This window comes from Callorhinchus milii, unplaced genomic scaffold (genome assembly GCF_018977255.1).
Source record: "Callorhinchus milii isolate IMCB2004 unplaced genomic scaffold, IMCB_Cmil_1.0 Scaffold2, whole genome shotgun sequence".
NCBI classification, from domain to species: Eukaryota; Metazoa; Chordata; class Chondrichthyes; order Chimaeriformes; family Callorhinchidae; genus Callorhinchus; species Callorhinchus milii.
Window position 1 is genome coordinate 25,788,467 of NW_024704743.1, and position 18,697 is coordinate 25,807,163.

General features: G+C 42.3%; 1 protein-coding gene across 4 annotated transcripts in view; it reads right to left on the reverse strand.

Annotated features, from left to right (window-relative positions):
* Positions 1-5,570: 5,570 nt before the first annotated feature.
* Positions 5,571-18,697, reverse strand: part of nkd2b (NKD inhibitor of WNT signaling pathway 2b) — a 98,914-nt gene continuing 85,787 nt past the window's right edge. For 3 of the 4 annotated variants that reach the window (XM_042332057.1, XM_042332059.1, XM_042332054.1), the window contains 4 exons: positions 16,230-16,377; positions 14,369-14,453; positions 12,086-12,213; positions 5,571-8,194 (listed from right to left, as the gene is read on the reverse strand). In XM_042332057.1, the coding sequence (XP_042187991.1) occupies positions 7,614-8,194; positions 12,086-12,213; positions 14,369-14,453; positions 16,230-16,377 (942 nt within the window). In that variant the 3' untranslated portion in view covers positions 5,571-7,613. The remainder of the gene's footprint in view (positions 8,195-12,085; positions 12,214-14,368; positions 14,454-16,229; positions 16,378-18,697) is intronic. The other variant, XM_042332058.1, reaches the window with a different exon arrangement.

Genomic DNA, 18,697 nt, shown 5'->3' on the forward strand with positions numbered 1-18,697 from the left:
AGGAGTGTCAGGTTAACGGCTGGGGCTGGGAACAGCACAGCAAGCGGAATCCTCGACTTCAGGTAAAGCTCGAGCCAATACGACTTTTTCTACTGAATTTCGTGAGAACATTACACAGCATCAATCAGTGACTAATGTTGCCTAGAGGTCAGTCTGGCTCAGTTAGCAGCACTCACGCTCCTGAGTCACGACGTAAAGTAAATTGACTGTATATTTTGTGGGCAAAATACAGCAGCCAATTGTGCACAACAGTGTCCCACAAACAGTCGTGGATTGAGTGACCCAATTTGTTTTTGGAAGTAATTTTATTACCCCCGGAAAAGCAATCCAGCAGTCGACTGACAACTGGGTTCCTACTTACTTCTGGGTAAACAGAGCTGTGTGGAGTAAGACAACTTGCCCAACATTTCTCCCTGCAGGGAATCAAACCCAGGTCTCTCGTTTGCGGGGCAAGTGCTCTAACCACTGAGCTAAGGACTCCAATGGTGCTATGTGACACCAGCCAGCCCTGCAGTGTATTGCTGCTGAATCTATATTCACACCTTAGGTCCTCACATCTTGTAATGTTAGTGAGCTTGCGATAGATCAACAAGGCAAAGAAAGTAGGGTCTGACACGATCGAGGAAGGTTTTTTGGGGGGAGAGTTGCTTATTTGCCATCCTGCATAGAGGTCAAAAGAGAAAGCAGCAATATCTAATGAATAACCCACAATAAATTTATAAGGTCATTTAATTTTTTCTATGAATATAAAGTGATCTGAAATTATAAGATATCCAAGATTGGCAGAATGCCCATCACAGGGTCAGAGGCTGGAGCCATCCTTAAACCACAATGGCTTTTGCCTGACATGGCTTTGAGAAATTAAGAAGATAAAATGTGAGAGGTTGCAAAGCGCTATACGAAGAAAAATCTATAACGAACAAACTTTCAAATGGTTAATTTCAATGCAGCAGTGCCATTGCACCAATGATTGCATTGGTGAAGAGCTTGAAAAATCACAAATTATTTTCATCCCAATATTTTCTATGAGTGGGTAGGAGGTAAGGGACACAATTTCACAAGATCACAAGATTGGTTTAGATGAAGAAAGCCCTTCGGCCCAATTGATCTCCTTCACCTTCCTCCCATCAGAGCATTGAACTGTTATTAAATGACTCCAGTGACCTGGCTTCAATGCCCACTCCTGGTTATCTGTTCTAGTCTTTAATTACCTCCTGGGTAAAGAAATATTTCCTGGTGGCTCTCTTGCCCTCTTTTGTTCTGCTGTTTGGGCACATCTGAAAGTATGATTCTGTTGTTCTGAATTTACTTTCTCAATCCCATTTAAAACCTTTTGTATCTTTATAACGCTCCTCCCCTCCCCGAGTCATCTCTCTTAAAGACTAAAGACCATTGGCCTGCCTTATCATTAATCACAGTTCTTTGCTCCAACACTGGATATTTTCCTTGTTGCTCTTCTCTGCACTGAACCTATGGCCAGGTCAGCCAATACAGGTTGAGTATTTTTTTGCAAGCAAACTTAAAAAAAATTTGATTTTTTTTTACAAGGACAATCCCTTTAACGTTTCTTAATAAGCATATATTTGTAAATAAGAACATAAGTACCTAAGAAATGTTAGACAAAAAAAGAACCAAGATCCATCTAGTTCGTCTTCCATCTTCCTGGTGGTCGCATGCACATATGTCCCAAACTACCCATGATGTTATTTCCTAAAAGAAAACTATCTAACCTGTGTTTCAAATGACACCAGCAAAACAAGTCTACCAGCCATAGTGTTCTTTTATCACATCGAGCCCAAGCAGTCAGTGCATGAACCCGAGCTTTAGTCATAGTCTCCCCCAGATCTCACAGGATGAGAAGGGTTGTTTGGATCCAGAGTTCCATTGCTACGTAAAATGGCTCTCTGTCCCCACTCCAGGGAGTGCTGTTGGAAGTAAGGCCAATTATGGGCTAACTGACCTGTGCGATCGGATTGGATCTGTTCCACTATATAAGCAGCCAGTGACCACTTTTGTTGCTCGCTTCCAAAAATGCACTCTCAGAACAAGGTTGCTATTTATCAGATCTTTTTTCCATAGCCATGGCTACCCTGCACCTGCCTCACTTTCCACATCAGACGAGGAAGTAGTCTAACTTCAGAGGAGTAGCGTTGTTTATATTGCTGGCAGTCAGCAGCAATGTGGCTGGCCTCTGCCATCAGACACAGGAGACAATCCAGTGACCTCCAGTTCTCCAAAGCTAAGCACGCCTGAGTCTGCGCTCAGGGCTCTAATAGATCTCCCCCCCGAGCCCTTTGAACAATGAGCAAGACAATCTCGCAGGTATCTGCACTTTCATTCAAGACATGGGAAAATTCAAAATTTTATTGGAGAAGAGATTTTCCCTATTAATCTAGAATAGGGGAGGAAGAATTCCACCTATATATTTGCAAACTTAAGGCCAATATATTTCTAATAATATGTGTGGGACAGAAATAACAGGGTGAAATTTCTGACATTTCATAATGTATTCCTTGCAAATTTGCCAGTCTAGTGGCTCCAGACTCCAGACAGTGGTCATTCTCCAGATCCTCTAACCTTCAGCTGAGGTGAGATTTGTTTGCAAAAGTGATTATAATAATAATGATAGTCCTTACATTTGATGTAGTGCCTTAACACATCTTCGAGACTTCTCAAAGCGCTTCACAGATTATACTGTAAAGTGAATTGACTGTATAATTTGAATGATTAAGAACATATAAAGGCCATTTTAGTCACCCTCGGAGCTCTTCAATGACATAAAAATGAACTAGCCAGGGATCATCAGCTGAGCTCTCCTCAAGCCTCAGCCAATGAGATTTTGGAGAGGGAAATATAAACCAGGTCTTTTGTTCCTAATGGCTCTACTGGAAGCCTCTGGCAGAGTAATCACCCTCTCCTGGCCTGGTCATCTGTCCCACGAAACGTGTCCTATTTTGTTAAGAAAATATTGGTGAGAAGAAATTAACCAACGACATGCATTTATATACATCCCTCATGTATGATAACTTCTCGGAACACTGTACATTGGCAGGATTGGATGCCAAACAAGGGAGAAGGGGGAGGCAGAGGCGACGAGAGGTGGGGTTGAAGTTGGATTTAAACATAGATTATGAGGGGGTTGAGGCAGAGAGATAGAAGCAGGGATAAACAAGGTGTAGACAGGGGAAATGTACGTTTTGTCCTGGGCTCATTCAGTCGATATTCTAGCAGGAAATCTACAAAAGAATAAATCCATATCATTTACTTCTTAAGCTCCAGTTAATTGATGGATTACTTGATTTATAATCATGTCCTTTGGCTGCTTTACAATCTCACACTGAGTGTTCAGATCCAGATCTTGACCACTGAGCCCCTCCAGGATTTAAAAGACTCGGGTTCGTCTCTGGCTCATGTACCTGGCAATGGAATATCTGAATCGGCTTAGTCCTCCAGGGTAGTTTTGATAGTCTAGTTCCTCAAACAGATAATAAACCTTGCATTTGATACAGCGCCTTGTCACGTCTTCGAGACTTCTCAAAGCGCTTCACAGAATATACTGCAAAGTGAATTGACTGTATATTCTGTGGGTGAAACGCAGCAGTCAATTGCACACATCAGTGTCCCACAAACAGTCGTGGATTGAGTGACCAATTTATTAATTTTTTTGAAGGAATTATTACCTCCAGAAAAGCGATCCAACAATCGACTAACAACCGGGTTCTTACTAACTGCTAGGTAAACAGAGGTGTGTGCAGTAAGGAAACTTGCCCAACATTTCGCCCTGCTGGGAATCGAACCTTTGTCTCTCGCTTGTGAGGTGATTGCTCTAACCATTGAGCTACAGGACACCAGAGTACTCTAAGGCACTGTTTATAAGACTAGCCAGACTGGCTTGTTGATAGCACTTGAAGGAGAACACCACTTACTGAGGGCAGTGATCTTCTCACTTGACTCCTGTTAACATTGCAAGTGAAAATGTCAATACTGTGTGCAGGATGGTCCTAGCTGGAAAAGCAGCAGGAATCTTGCCAGACTGCATTGGCAATAGCAAGTTACGAAGTTTGAGCTGGTAGGTTTGTTTTTTCTCTGCCTGCTTGTGATTTCCTCTACTGAGACCAGATTATTGAATGTAAACGACACAAGTGCATATCTCACCTAAATTTAAAGCATCTACTAAGGAAGAAGGTGAAATTGGATTTGGATTTTCTTGTGTAACTCAACAACACATTTATATTGTGCTCTTCATGCTAGATAGCACCTTGGAGTGCTTAACATTGGCAGAGCTTGACGCCGAGCCGGGGCAAGAAGGAATTTAACCATAGACATGATCAAAGCAGGTCTGATAACCTGTGTTGCCAGAACTACAACAGATCAACTGCCCATGGTTTTATATAGGAAACAATGCCTGACTTAGAGGAAGTGCTCAAAAAGGGGAAGAGCATAAATTATTACAACACACCAATAAACCAATCTTATCAGCCTTTGCTAAGCTGGCTATTTTATGATTTGTGCAAAATGTATGCCCAGTTCAGTAAGAAAATTTTGGTGAGAACAGATTAAATGGATTATGGACGGGTAAGCATTACAACTATGGTCACACTGTGAGGGTTCATTCAATCACTATTCCAGGATCTAATATACCAAAGCTTTCAGATTTCTGGCACTACTGATCTATCCAACTGTCCATGGAACTTGTTTTCCAGTCATTCTGAGGAGGCTGTAACCTGTCTTCTCCTGGAGACTTCCAAATGCTAAACAAGTGTAAATTGTATTGTAATTTACATTTGCTTATTCACAACTAATCAAAGGAGCCGAATCTCATAACACTGACTCAGTTCTGGTTCCTCTTATTAATCAATGCCTGCTGCCATTCCCTAGCATACAAGCAAATCATTCATTGCTATAACCCGATATATTATTGGGGAGGTATATCCACGTACTCTTACTAATATCGATCACTGGTTCCATGTCATGGAAGTAAAGCTGCTGGTTGGTGACAAGCTGGGAGGAAACAGTTTGTAAAATTGCTCCGTGCTAGGGATGACATGAAGGCTGTGTGCTGGCCCCCCACCCCCTATTCTCAAGTAGAAAATAGAGTTTGCCCCAGCAAGAATGACGGACATGTTCCCCTCCGTTCCGCCAATGGCGGCCATGGTTTCAACCACCCAGAAAGTGATTCGCCAATTGATTAACAACCAGGGCCCTACTTACTGCTACATAAACAGAGGCATGTGGAGTAAGGAAACTTGCCTAAGGTTTCATCTCGCCTGGGAATTAAACCCGGGTCCTCTTGCTTGCGAGGCGAGTGTTCTAACCAATACACCCCAGGACTCCACAGTAATACTGAGGTTTGGTTCAACATCACTTTGCATGATCTGAGAAGTTACAAAATTGACTGGCCCAGGGAGAACATTCTCTGAATCTGGCAGAGGACATTTTAAGGATTTAAGAAAAAAAGGTAAAAAAAGTGCTGGCAGCAGGGCAACTGCGGAAGAAATTGTGCCATCTAATAAGTTAACTTTGATGATTTTGGCAATGCTGCCATCACATTTCAAATGAAAACAGATTGCTTGGTATTAAATAAATAATACATTTAATTAAGTCCATGTACAATACTATACAAAAATCTCAGAATGAAATCCAATAAAGTAGAACTATTACGAAAGGCTTTGTTTTTACAAAAATATCACTACAATATGGCATTCACTAGTTTTGTTAGCTACAATAATATAACTGGGAGAATACTGGCGACATAATAAAAGGTGGGGGGGAAATCCGCACAACATTGGAATGTAAGAATACGGTTACAGTAAGGTAGGATATATTGCTTTGGTATTCGGACACATTGGCTGGTTGTAAGACAGCGATACACAGCTTTGATGAGTCCTCTTTAGTACAGCAGATCCTCTCTGTGTGCAACAAGATCTTTGGGAACCATACAAGCAAGTGTGTTGTGTTGAGGAGCAGGTTATAGAGAGGGGCATCTGATATATTTGCGCTCGATTAAAGGGGCATTTTCACCTCAATGAAGGCGTTTTAGCAGATTCGTTTCCTGGAACAGTTAATTCTGGAAACTGCTGTTTCTGCAGGTTTAAGCTGTACAAGCATAAGCGCACTCCGTTGCAATGTGAACTTTACAACACCTCTTCCCCGCGCCCCCCTCCCCCTCCCCAATATTTTAGTCGTTTTTGAAAAAATTAAAACCAGGAAACAAATAAATTAGTAGCGACAGAGGAAATGGCATCATTTCATTGCCCGTCTACTCATCCCCACCTCATGCTGTTTAGCAACCAGGTGAGGTGGTTTAAAGATACTTCATGCTGAAAATGCCACCCCTTTAACAGTGGAGCAGTAAACAGGGAGTGTTGGACCCAGTTCCTACTGCTATATCAGCAAGTATTCACTAAATAAAATGACCCTGGCTTCTTAAAGGGACACCGGCTTCATGAAACATCAGCAAAGTTTATTTGGAAATGCACTGATTAAATAGTTTGTCACATTCTCCTACCATCTCTCTCTTTCTCCGTCTCTCCTCCCCACCCCACCACTCCCCACAGACATTTTTGGCGACTTTCCATGAAGACAGCGTGCCTTTATTGTTGTTGGTGTCAATGAAAGAATTTGAAGAAGAGGATATAATTAAAAAAATTGCTCAATATATAGGAATAAATTATAAAAATTGGTTACAAAGTGTTACATTCAGTCTTATGGCGTAATACATACTCACAGGCTTTAGGCTATTCTATGCGTCAATTCATAACATAATACACTTCAATAAAGGTGCCCCCTGTACAGGCCATCTGCTTCAGCAAGTGAAGCCAACTGCCCAATAGCTTGTGGATCGAGCAGAGGACTTACAGTAAGAAAGCTTCATTTTGTAGCTTAGACCCACATTACCACAAAGTCGTGAGCGAAAGGTACTCAGTCCAATATAAAAAATTCTTTCAGTTACTAATACATGTAATAAAGTTTGATGTTTACATAACAGTACATTTCTTATGCAGCAGAGTAATGGCAGTGGTGTTTCAAACTTTCTTGGGTATTTTATTAATAATAATAATATAAAAAAACAATATAAAGTTGGCCTGTGCTTTGTGGAGGACAGTTCATATGTGCAGCTGAGGAGCTGCACATCTCACCTGAGTTCCAAAGTCGTGCAGACATTGGGGAGAAGAAAAGTGATTAATATCCACATTCAAATCTATCCACACACATTATCAGTTTATACTGAATTATTTCTTTTGGGAGAAAAATTGCAACATGATGGAACCATTTCTCAGCTGAGTAAAATTGAGCCAGTTTGTTCCCGTCCGGTTTCGTGTAAGCTTGGCGTGTGGGTGTATATATACGTCGTATGTATGTGTGCGCAAAGTTTTGTGTGTAAATATCTGTGCGCATGGTGTGTAAAGGTACATGTGCGTGGTGTGTAAATGTACGTGTACAGGGAGTGTACGCATGTTATGTGGGCATATGTGCGTGTGGTGCTTACGCATGTGTGTGTATGGGTGGCTCCTTCCGAGTGCTAGCTCAGAAGTGATGGTGGCCACGATAGTGCGGAACAAAGTACAGGCATTCTGATGAGCGCGTGGCTTACTGCCACCGACTGTGGCTCCTCACGACTGGTGATAGTGGTGGTAGTGGTGGTGGTGATGGTGCTCGTGATGGTGGTGATGTTCGTGTCTCTGAATGACAGGAATGACGTAGCCATCGCCAGACATCACCGGGGGCAGGTCCCGCAGGTACTCGTGCTCCAGTGCGGTGGGCTGTGTGTGAGTTGCCTTCAGCGGGGAGTGGTTATCCTTTGTTCGTTGCCTGTACTTTTTATGGCCGTGCTGCTGCTGCTGCTGCTGTTGGAAGTGGTAGAGGTCGTGTCCCACATGGTTGGGCTGTGATGTCGGGGCGGGCATGTAATGACCTTTCCCTGCCTTATTTCCACTGCCTGGGATGACCGGAGCTTTCCCCGCTCCTTTGGGAGACTTCACAAACTGTTTCTCCTGACATTTCAGCCTGGGCTGCGCTTCCACTAGCCTCGTCCCGTTCTGATCCCCAATGGCAAATGGAGCGGGATAATCCGTGAGGACCTGGGATCTACGTTGATGCCCGTTGTGGGTCTCAGATTCCTGGGATCGCGACCTATTCTGAGAATGAGAGCTTTTCCCATGATGTTCTTGTCTAGTCTGCAGTGGCGGAGAACCTGAGAGCCAAAGGGGGGAGAGGGAGAGAGAGATGAGAAAGAATCCATTTACGGTGGGGTTAAAAAAATATAGCTTTGACAACAGAGCTTATGAGGCACTGGTAAGTTCTATGATCCTTATCCAGCTTTAGGACATTTGTTTGCTGGATTCAAGACATGTCTACATCTCCAAATCTTCTTGATAAATCAGACAGGCTGACCATCAACAATGCTTTAGGTTACTGTGGATTCCCTTTGCTAGGCATTTCCCCCTGCACTAGATCAAATATGGGGTTTAAACCTGCTCTTGATTCCTCGGCTCCTCACACTGGGAGCAGTTCCACAGGTGCTGGTTGCCCTCAAGTGGCCATCGTTGATGTATGAGCCTCGGCAGTGAGTGTCGGTAGGCCATTCAACTGTAGAAGAAGTGACAGCCAAGCCAGACTACTTCTCACTCAGTTGCCACATGCTTGTCCTAACAGTAGAGCTTATTGACAAAAGGCAGGCCCTTGCTGATTGTAACCTGAGCCTTCACAGAGCCAGAAACTATGTTCCTTCTCATTGCAGCCCTGGCTGAGATCAAGGACTGGGATTTGAACTGGGGAACTCCCAGTCCATAAACTGCAGGTCAATCCATGACATGGCGACTGCCGGAGTTCCTTGCTTTTTGTTTAAACAAAACACCTTTTAAATGAAGCCTGTTCTTATTTATTAATACCAGTTACTGCTTAGCTCTGGGCTTCTTCTTAGAAATAAAATCAAAGAAACCAAACTGTGTTTGAGAACCAGTCACCAAAGACCATTGATCTGCAGTGAATCACTCTATGGAGACTTTGGAAATTTTTATTTAGAAACAGAAGAGCTAAAAGTGCCTGGCTTGGATTATTGCGGTTTATTTACGCTGAGCAATTCCTGGAGGGTGAAACATTACAAGAGTGGAGAGAATGAAGTAATGAAGTACCACAGAAGAGGTTTCGGTACCTCAGGTCAGTTTATTGCTCCACAATATGCTGACCTAATTTCAGGTGCACTTGTGGAGGTTACAGGACATTAATTCACAATAACTAGCAAACAAACAAATCGGAGCTTAGGAGAATTGTTTTCATACAAAAGAGTAATTAGGATACGGAATGCCCGGTTGGGAGCAGTGGTAGATAAACAACTAAAAATATCTGGAAGTTGATAGAGGCACAACATTTTGGAACCTCAGAGTAAACTACAAGGCTCTGGGAAAATGGCAGGAAAATGAGACTAAAAGTATGGCTCTTAAATGAGCCAGTACAAACAAGATGGGCCTAATGGCCTTTTGTGCTATAAATTTCAATGATTGTAGGGTGGGGGCAGAGGCAGGGAGTGTGAGGGAGGAGTAGTCGATAGCAGTGCTGTTGGATTATATGTTTCCTGGAAGCAGCTACAGAGGGTACTGTCAGAGGTCTGGAAGTGGGCACTGACGCAAGATTTTGGAACATTGGCGGGTTACGCATCTGTGAAGGATAATGGTTAGTGCTTTGGGACATCTGACGTGAAAGGTGCTATGAAAATGTAAGCTTGTTGATTTTGTTGTTGTCCTATCAGCAGAGCATTATTTTGCTGATTTTGCCAAAATTTGTTGATTTTTCCTGCAGGAAAATTTACACAACTTGAGTAAGAAATATTGGGGTAAAATTTACAGTTTCATAATTAACACTAGGAATACTTTAGCCAACACAGGAAATTTATTTCCTTATGTTTATAATAATAATACTAATAAGCCTTGCATTTGAAATAACGCCTTATCACGTCTTCGAGACATCTCACAGCGCTTCACAGAATATATCGTAAAGTGAAATGACTGTGTATTTTGAGGGTGATTATGTTTATGCCGACAATGCTGTTTGCGTTTTCCCAAGGTGGGATTCACGCACACGGAAGTCTAGGTCGGAACAGGAGCACTTCATTGCAAAGATTGATGGCGGAATCCAAGCTACAGGCAGTCTGGAACATCAACCCAGAGGCCACAAGGTGAAGCTCGGTGATGGAACTGCTAAGTTTCCAAAATGTTCCCAATAATGGATAATCTACTTGGGTTTAAAATTTCACTGAGAAAGAAGCACGGTCTCAGGAACACTAAAAACCCTCAATTTTATTTGTTTGAAAAAGAAAAAGTTTCTCAGACCAGATGATATTTGCAATACAAATGGGTAAAATCTACGACCATTGCCCTCCAGAGAACCCTTTGATTTCAATCAGAATTTAAAGAGAAGCTGGTACTTTTACAATTCAGCCCTTGATCTAATAGTTCTGAACCTCTCTGCCCATTTTTCCAGGACTCAAGGTCAAGCTCTTAACAGCGCCCTTGAGGTCTGCTGTTATGTTCTGTCCTGGGGTGGTTAATTTATAGTGTGAATGGGGCTTGGCCACATTCCAGCAGCCTGTGTGTTTGTACAGCAGATACGATCCTCTGCTTATGTGGATCATGTAGCACTAGGCAGAGGCACAAGTCCAACTTAGCATTGTTGTTACCCTGCTTTGATCTGAAAAGGAAACTAGTTTTTAACCCCCCACGTACAGAGTCTACAAATGTGGTCCACAAGATACTACAAGATGGATTGGCTGCTCATGAACCAAACTGGATTCGCTTCAAACCACCTCCTTGTCTAGAAGACTTTCTCAATTCAAGAGTCAAAAATCGGTTATAATTATGAGAAGCCAATTTGCCGTCAGTCCTATCCTGTCCTGTCGGGTCCCTTACGTGAAACCATCACCTTTCAAAGTGGCATGGGTGTCTCGCTGAGTGGAAAGTAGCTTACCAATTAACTAACAGCAACTGGCAACTTTAATAACATGAAAGGCTGCAAGTGATCAGGCAACACTCGGGTGGTGCAGTTCACAAAATGGTCCATTTACAAAAATTACAGAGAATGTACAACACGAACAGATCACTTGGCCCAACTAGTCCGTACTAGTGTTTACACTCCACGAGTCTCCATCCACTCCTTACTCCCATACCTTTCTATTCCCTTCTCCTTCATATGAAGGTCTGGTTTCCTCTTACATGCATCTTCCCTACCTCTTTTAGTCACTGTTTAACCCTCTGTGATTGGGACATTTAACTCAGACTATTGGAACAAAACTCTTATCTCTTCAACAGCTCTAAAAATTCCAAGTGAAATGAGCTTAGGTTCTCTCTCTACCCCGGGAATGAAATAGCAACATGAAACTTCTCAGAATTAAGGAATTGTTAGCAATCGTACTGAAAAGCCACAGAGGGAAGAAATTCACATTGCTGGTCAGGGAAAGATATGGGATACTAGCAATCTTTGCACTATAATTTTAATGTCTCATAGAGCTTCAGAGGTAATTCTTGTCAAATGTGTGACTGTACATGTAGGCAAACACAGCAGACAACTTGTGCAATGTTTCACAAATAGCTGTGTGAATAACCAATTTATCTGGAGGATCAGGATAAACTCCCTTTTCTTTTCGCTTAAATGTATGAGTATCTTAAATGTCCAACTGAACAAGCAGATGGGATCTTGGCTTAATGTCTCTTCTAAAGCACAGCACCTCCTTCGATGCGAATGCCTACCCTCTCTCTTGCCAGCCCAAGTAATGCGATGGAGTACACAGGACATTTCTCAATCAGATCCAAAGCAGAGATTGTGATGACACTGATGTGAGGTGTGGATGTGCTGCCTAATTGACCATAGCGATCACTCACTGCAGTCGTTTTATAGGTGTGTCCACTAAGGCATATGGTCCAGTCAAATTGCCTCTCCATGCATCAATTCGTAAATCAATTAGTGGCTCTCACATGGTCAATTCTCTCTCCCCCACATCACCCCCCCACATCACATTGACCTTATTCCAAGCTTCAGCCAGAAAAGCCAAAATGTTCCTCCTCCATTGTGGGCAATCACTATTTCTCTTTACCTGGTCCAAATTTAGACGTGTAGTTCTCGATCCCAGCCAAGTCTAAGTAATGGTTTCTTCGTTCGGTGTTCTCGTCCACACAGTAATGTTCACGCATGTTAGAATTGTGCTGGTCGCTGTTATATCTTCTGTGAGAAAACAAGAGACCGATCATACACCCGTACTGAAAAAAAATCACTCCACACACTCACTGTGGTCAAACCTGGTTTGCCAGTCACCTTATATTGTCAAAAATAAACATAAAACCTGGATCTGTCTCACTTCAAAACACCACAAGCACCCTAGCTTTTCCCTATCTTTAATCGAACCATGACTGATCAGATTCCCTGCAAACATGCAACTTTAATTTAACATGATGTAGGTACCCTCTTGCCTCACAAGCAAGTGACCTGGGTTCAATTCCAGGCAGGGCAAAACGTTGGGCAAGTTTCCTTACTCCACACACCTTTCTTTACCTAGCAGAAGTAGGAACCCAGTCATCAGTCGATTGGCGGATCACTTTTCCAGTGCTAATAATTCCTTAAAAAAAATTGGTTGCTCAATCCATGACTGTTTGTGGGACACTGCTGTGCGCGTTTTGCCCACAAAATATACAGTTAGTTCACTTTACAGTATATTCTGTGAAGCGCTTTGAGACGTGTTGAAGACGTGATAAAGCGCTACAACAAATGCAAGGATTATTATTATTATTACCCTCGATCTGCATGAGATCTCTTCGTTGTTGGGGTGGGGGGGCGGGGAGGAGGGGAAGAGAGAAGAGAATGCAGAGTTGAGGCCAAAATTTTGCTTTTCAGCAGGAATTATTAAAACTGGGCTGATTGGTAGCTCCAAACATTTTCAGATTTAGCACAGTCTGTGCTCTGGAAATTTAGCCATCTGGCAAACAGTCAGCTTTCAGCACCCTTGTATACAACTCATCGCTCTCTTATATACAGTATATTTTATCACAGTCAAAAGATAAGATTATTGCCGCTCTTGTAGCTTGTGAAGGGGATCTATGACAGCCTGCTGAAAGATGAGGAACAGGAGTTAATCTGGGACTCTCTCCATTCAGTCTCTAACATATGACAGGGGAGCAAACTAATATAAAACATACAAATACTGATCTTACTGCACTCCAAGCATATTATACCAGGCCAGCACTACTCTGCTCACTCAGTGAGAGCTTGGAGAAGCTGTGGAGCTTCTGATCTCTTCATCATCTTCACACCACACCACCACCCCCCCACCTCCGGATTATAATCATTTGTTTTTCTTCCATGTCTCCCTTCTACAATCTATGTCTTACAGAAGAGAGAAGGGAATAGTGAGACATGGGGGAAGTATAGGGTGGGAAAGATTAGGATTGCCAGATATTAATGTTCGGTGTTAACACTGGCACAAATTATTTGAGCTGAATGGCCCTGCATCCATGTGTAGATACTATGCAATTCTAATTTTAGCGTGGTTCCACTGTTACCATCAGTCCTATGCTTGCCATTCTTCATGAGAGGCTGTAGGCAGGCCAATTACCCATGATATCACAGCTAAATCAGTTCTTACTATATATCACATTTTCCAGTAGGAGTCCCTGGCTGGAAAACAGGAGTTGTAACCCTGGCTGCCTATCTTCACTCCACCCTCTCTTTAGGAGTACAAAGACCAATTGTAACACCCCAACATCTTGGCAGACATCTGCTACTTCAACACAGGCTACAGGAATACATATAATAACAATTATCTTATAATCTTTGCATTTGCTACTGATCTTTATCACGTCTTGATACATCTCGAAGTGCTCCACAGCATTTTATTGTGAAGTGCAGTGACTGTAACTATAATCGTAGGCAAATGGGGCAACCAACTTGTGCACAGCTAATGTTCCACAATCAACCACAAAGTAAATTTAACCTAGGGAATTGTTGACCAAGATACTGGGAGAAACTCCCTTCTATTTTTGAATAGTGCTCTGGGATCTTTAACATACACCTCAACAAGCAAACAAGACTTCAGTTTAATTCTCATCTGAAGGATGTCACCTCCAACAATGCAGCGCACACCAACTTCCACCTTGGGTATAATGGGATGCTACGGCAATATAAAATCTATATTATAAAACAAAACATGAATATTGTGGTGCCTTCTTGAGAAGGAAGAAGCAAACTGCTTTCCTGAGTACTTGTGGGATTAAATTAGTCTTCACAATGCATCTCTTTTCAGTGAGTACGGCAATGAATTTGGATTCCAGGAGCATGGAGATTAGATCAGAAGCGTGTTAAGAGGAGACAGAATGGCCTCCAGTACCTCATCTGAGCCGAAAGTCTTTTATCCGAACACTTCACCTCCTCTGAGTGCTCAGCTTCACTCTTACAGCGATTGTTTTCTCGATCTGCGAAAGATAAACGCAGAAATCTATTCACAAGCTGCATCTGACCCAGACTTCCCTTCTTCCGGCAAGGTATTCCTGAAATTCCTCAAAAACAAACTTTTTTTTCCCCATTAAAAAGCAGAAGGTTAGGGGATGTTGATAGAGGTCTCAGCATTATGGAGGGCTATGATGGGGGCAAACAGCAATAGATTATTTCCATTGGTCAGTGAGCCAGTAATGAAAGGGCACAAATTTGAAATAATTTCAAAAGGAATTAAAGGAAGTTAACTTTCATTTCTTCAGACAGAAAATTATTGTAATGTGGAATTCTCTGCCACAAACCATTGTTGAAGCTGAATGCATAAATTATTTTAAAAAGGGAATAAATAAGGTAGATATTTGCAAAAGAGGAACATTAAAGGATATGAGGAGCAAGGAGATTGGAATCGGATTATATTAGATGGGGTCATATGAAAAAAGGCCTGTTTCTGTGTTATAACATTCTAACTCCAAGTAAACATTCTGGCGGTGTATTGAGTTGCAACATTTCTTCTAGGATTGAATCCAGTCCAGGTCGATGGGGAAGAAAGTCACTTCTCAGCTGGCTGTCATAATAATATAATAAGCCTTGCTTTTGAGGATCCCACCTAAACACCTAAGTGTTTTGGGGGACATCACAACTCAGTTCCTAGTGGGTAATATGTTACAGCTCAAAACTGTAGTTTTGTTTACAGAGACTCTACGAATGGTAACTGGGGAAATATAAAGGGAATTTTAGTCAGGTATTAGGTGCCCTTCTCAGATTAAAGTAAGGACAAATTGGGGTCTATTAAGCACCATGTGCAAACCATGTGTAACAACAGAATTACAGGACTCCTTTATTATACGATTATCAATGAGAAGGATTTATTAATTTAGTAATTCGTGGACAACCCTTTATTTGTTGTCAACTTTTAATGGGACCTGTAATGCCCTCTATACAGCTATGTTTGCACACTGCAAATAAGTCGAGGGAGTTTTACATTTCATCCTGCAGTTGCTGTACCTGATGTGGGAGGCTGATTTCTGTTATTATACGGCAGACTGTGTAAAACATTTAACAATGATTCTTGCAATACAGATTGTGTGATTCATGTCAAATATCCTGAGGGAATAGCTTTCCAGTGTAGTGACTATATTTGTGGGCAGCTAATTTGCACGCAGCAAGGCCCTACAAATGGCAATGAAGTGAATGACCAATTTATCCAGACGATTGCTGGCCAGAACACTGGGAAATATACCTTCTCTTTTTCAATAACGTCATCGGAAATGTTGCAAAATGCTAAACCAGAAGCGCAACGTGGGAAAATTGTAAGAATGTATCAGAGGGACACTTGGCTCGGACTTGTGACTTTAGCCAAGATGAAGGACGAATGCACCGCGATAGTAGTTGATCTCGAAGACGTGATAACGCACTATATTAAATGCAAGGATTATTATTATTATCACATTTGAAGAGGATGGAGTTCAAAAAGGCACCGTGAGAAAACATGCATCCTGACGAGGAGCAATAATTTGACTGCTGAGTTCTCACTACGGAATGGATCCTCCAGTGTTGGCCTGGAATTCACAGGGCTGCCTGCAGGAGACACACTTTGCACCCCAAGACATTTTCCCTCATGCAAGGTCTCATTTACGCTGCCATCTGTCCCCAGGTGTACCACAATGGGTAGGCAAACCAAAATTGCTACCAGTGGGGAAGTCGCAAAGGAATTTCAGAAAGATGTTTCAGAAAGATCCCAGTTTCAGCTGGTTTACCTTGACTGGCTGAGAAGCCATCCTTCTTCCTGTTGGCGGGTTCAGGGGACACTGTTAGCTTCACTCTCAGGGTCTTGCTGTTGGTAGCGGACTGGTTTACTGAAGCATCTACAACTTCGTAGATTGTGTGCATCAGGCTGGACATGTCCTATGTACAAACAAAAAAACACATGGGTTATATTAAATTTATCTTTGTCATTTACGGGACATCACTAGCGTAGATTAGCTGTTGCATTTGCTTAGATAACAATCACTACATTTCTAATCAATGATAACTTAAGTGTTTTGAGACATTCACTTTCATTCGAAAAGTGACGGAAATACAAGTAGTTACCATCAAATGAAAATCCTTCATAGCAACCGACATTGCCCCGAGCTGCTCGAAACACGCTGCTCACCATTTGTACACTGAGTAATAATAATTCTTGCATTTGATATGGTGCAATATAATGGCTTTGAAGCATCTCAAAGCGCTTCACAGAATACACTGTAGAGTGACTCTATATTTGTGAGTGAAATGCGGCACAATTGCACAAACCAGTATCCCACAAAACAGTCATGAATTGAGTGACCAAATGATTATTATTTTTTTGAAGGGAATATTATCCCCAGGAAGCGATCTGCCAATCGACTAAGAACCGAGGTCCTACTTCCTGCTAGGTAAACAGAGGCGTGTGGAGTAAGGAAACTTGCCTAACATTTTGCCCCGTCTAGGATTCGAACCCAGATAATCACCAGATAGTCACCAGTTGGTCATCCGACACCCGACAAGCGTGGGTTTGAACCTTCACTAGGTGGACAGTAGGTACAAGGAACTCGATGTGAGCTTCCCGTTGGGCAACGCATCTCAGCGTGAGAGCATTGCCACCAAATTCCTGTTCGCAGCTCGGGCACACGTTCCTTCCCATTGACCGATGGTTCCACCAATTGGAGTTGCGAAGTTTCTCTGCAGACCACTCAAGGTGGATTCCAGGAGCTGGACGTACAAACGTGTGTTCACGAACTTGGACTACAGGTAACACCTTCCAGCAGCTGTCGCCCCAAACCTCAAGAGTTTCTTTATCAGCTATCAGGTGGGCATCTGACTTCAGTGTGGTGGGAGGACCTTCACAGGACGTGCTATGCCAGCCACCTTCATATTCTCGAGGTCCAAGTCCATGTACCAGGCTTACTCAATACCAGCTGCTTAATATTATATATATATTATATATATATATTTACACACACACACATGTCCCATATGTTGCTAACATAATGCCTGCTTGAGTTGAATCTAAATTTATTTTTCCTTGAAATTAAAACAGCCGATGGCTGGGTTTAAGGACTTGCATTGATCCAATGACATTTTGAACAGAATTGAAAAGGACAGGACTCCACACAGGATCAAGTATAAGGATCAAGTTCGATTTCACAAGAGTAGTGGAGAAATAACAGCATAGGGGCCTAACTGTGAGTAGTTTATATAATCCAATTCTGCCTCCCTTTATTAATGGTATACAAAAGTTTACCACCATGAAGCTAAGAGAGAAACAGATGCAACAAATGCCCATAACTGCTGGCTCCTTTCTCAATCCTTGTAGGAAATATCCACATTTGCAGTGTGTGACAGTGAAGTCACTTGTTAGACCCACCGCCTATCTTCAGTACAGACTCTCTCAGAATTGGACGTATTCAGTTCTCCCTTGCCCTCACCACTCACCAAGCCCACTCAGGTGCCATTTCATACTGAGCCCACAATAGACAGCAACAAAGAGATGCACTGTACAGAGGGCAGTTCACTATCAGCAGCAGCCCTGCAAAATATTAAAGCCTTCCCAAATGTACGAGTGGCACCAACAATTTGCCGCCTTTCTTTAAACAATCGCATAAAACTTACAGCGGAAAACCAGAGTAAAGAGATTAGCCAGCAAGCACACAACATGACAGTTTAAAGAACTATTATGAAGATGGAGGAATAGTCCAAGAATACCTATTACTGAAGGGTTAAAACTTGCTGGAACTGCTTAGTTATAATACACCCATTCGACTCTTAGCTTCTCTGCAAGGGAGCTTCATTTCCTACTTTTAAGGTTTAATTTGAACAACATAATGGCAGTTCTGTCAGACACTGCCAGAGGAGAAACCCGCCAGGCACTGCAATAGAGCAGCATCAACAGAGAAAGCAGACAAACTTGCCCTTTTAAAAACACAACATACACTAAATGTGTACAGTGTTAATCAGGGATGAAATCCGCAGCATTGCGCAACAGATTCAACACTACAATTGTGAGGGCGGTGGACGGAACAAGAAAGTAGGAATATTGGGGTAAAACTGGCATTTTAAAGCTGCAAACTGCACCCTAAAATTTCATCCCAATAGACTCAAAAATTCCCAGGATCTTGGCCTGTAACACCACTTCGTCTTAATCAGTTTGAGATTTGTTTTTAAAAAAAGGCTTTTCGCAATCACTACAGAATTTAAGAATTTT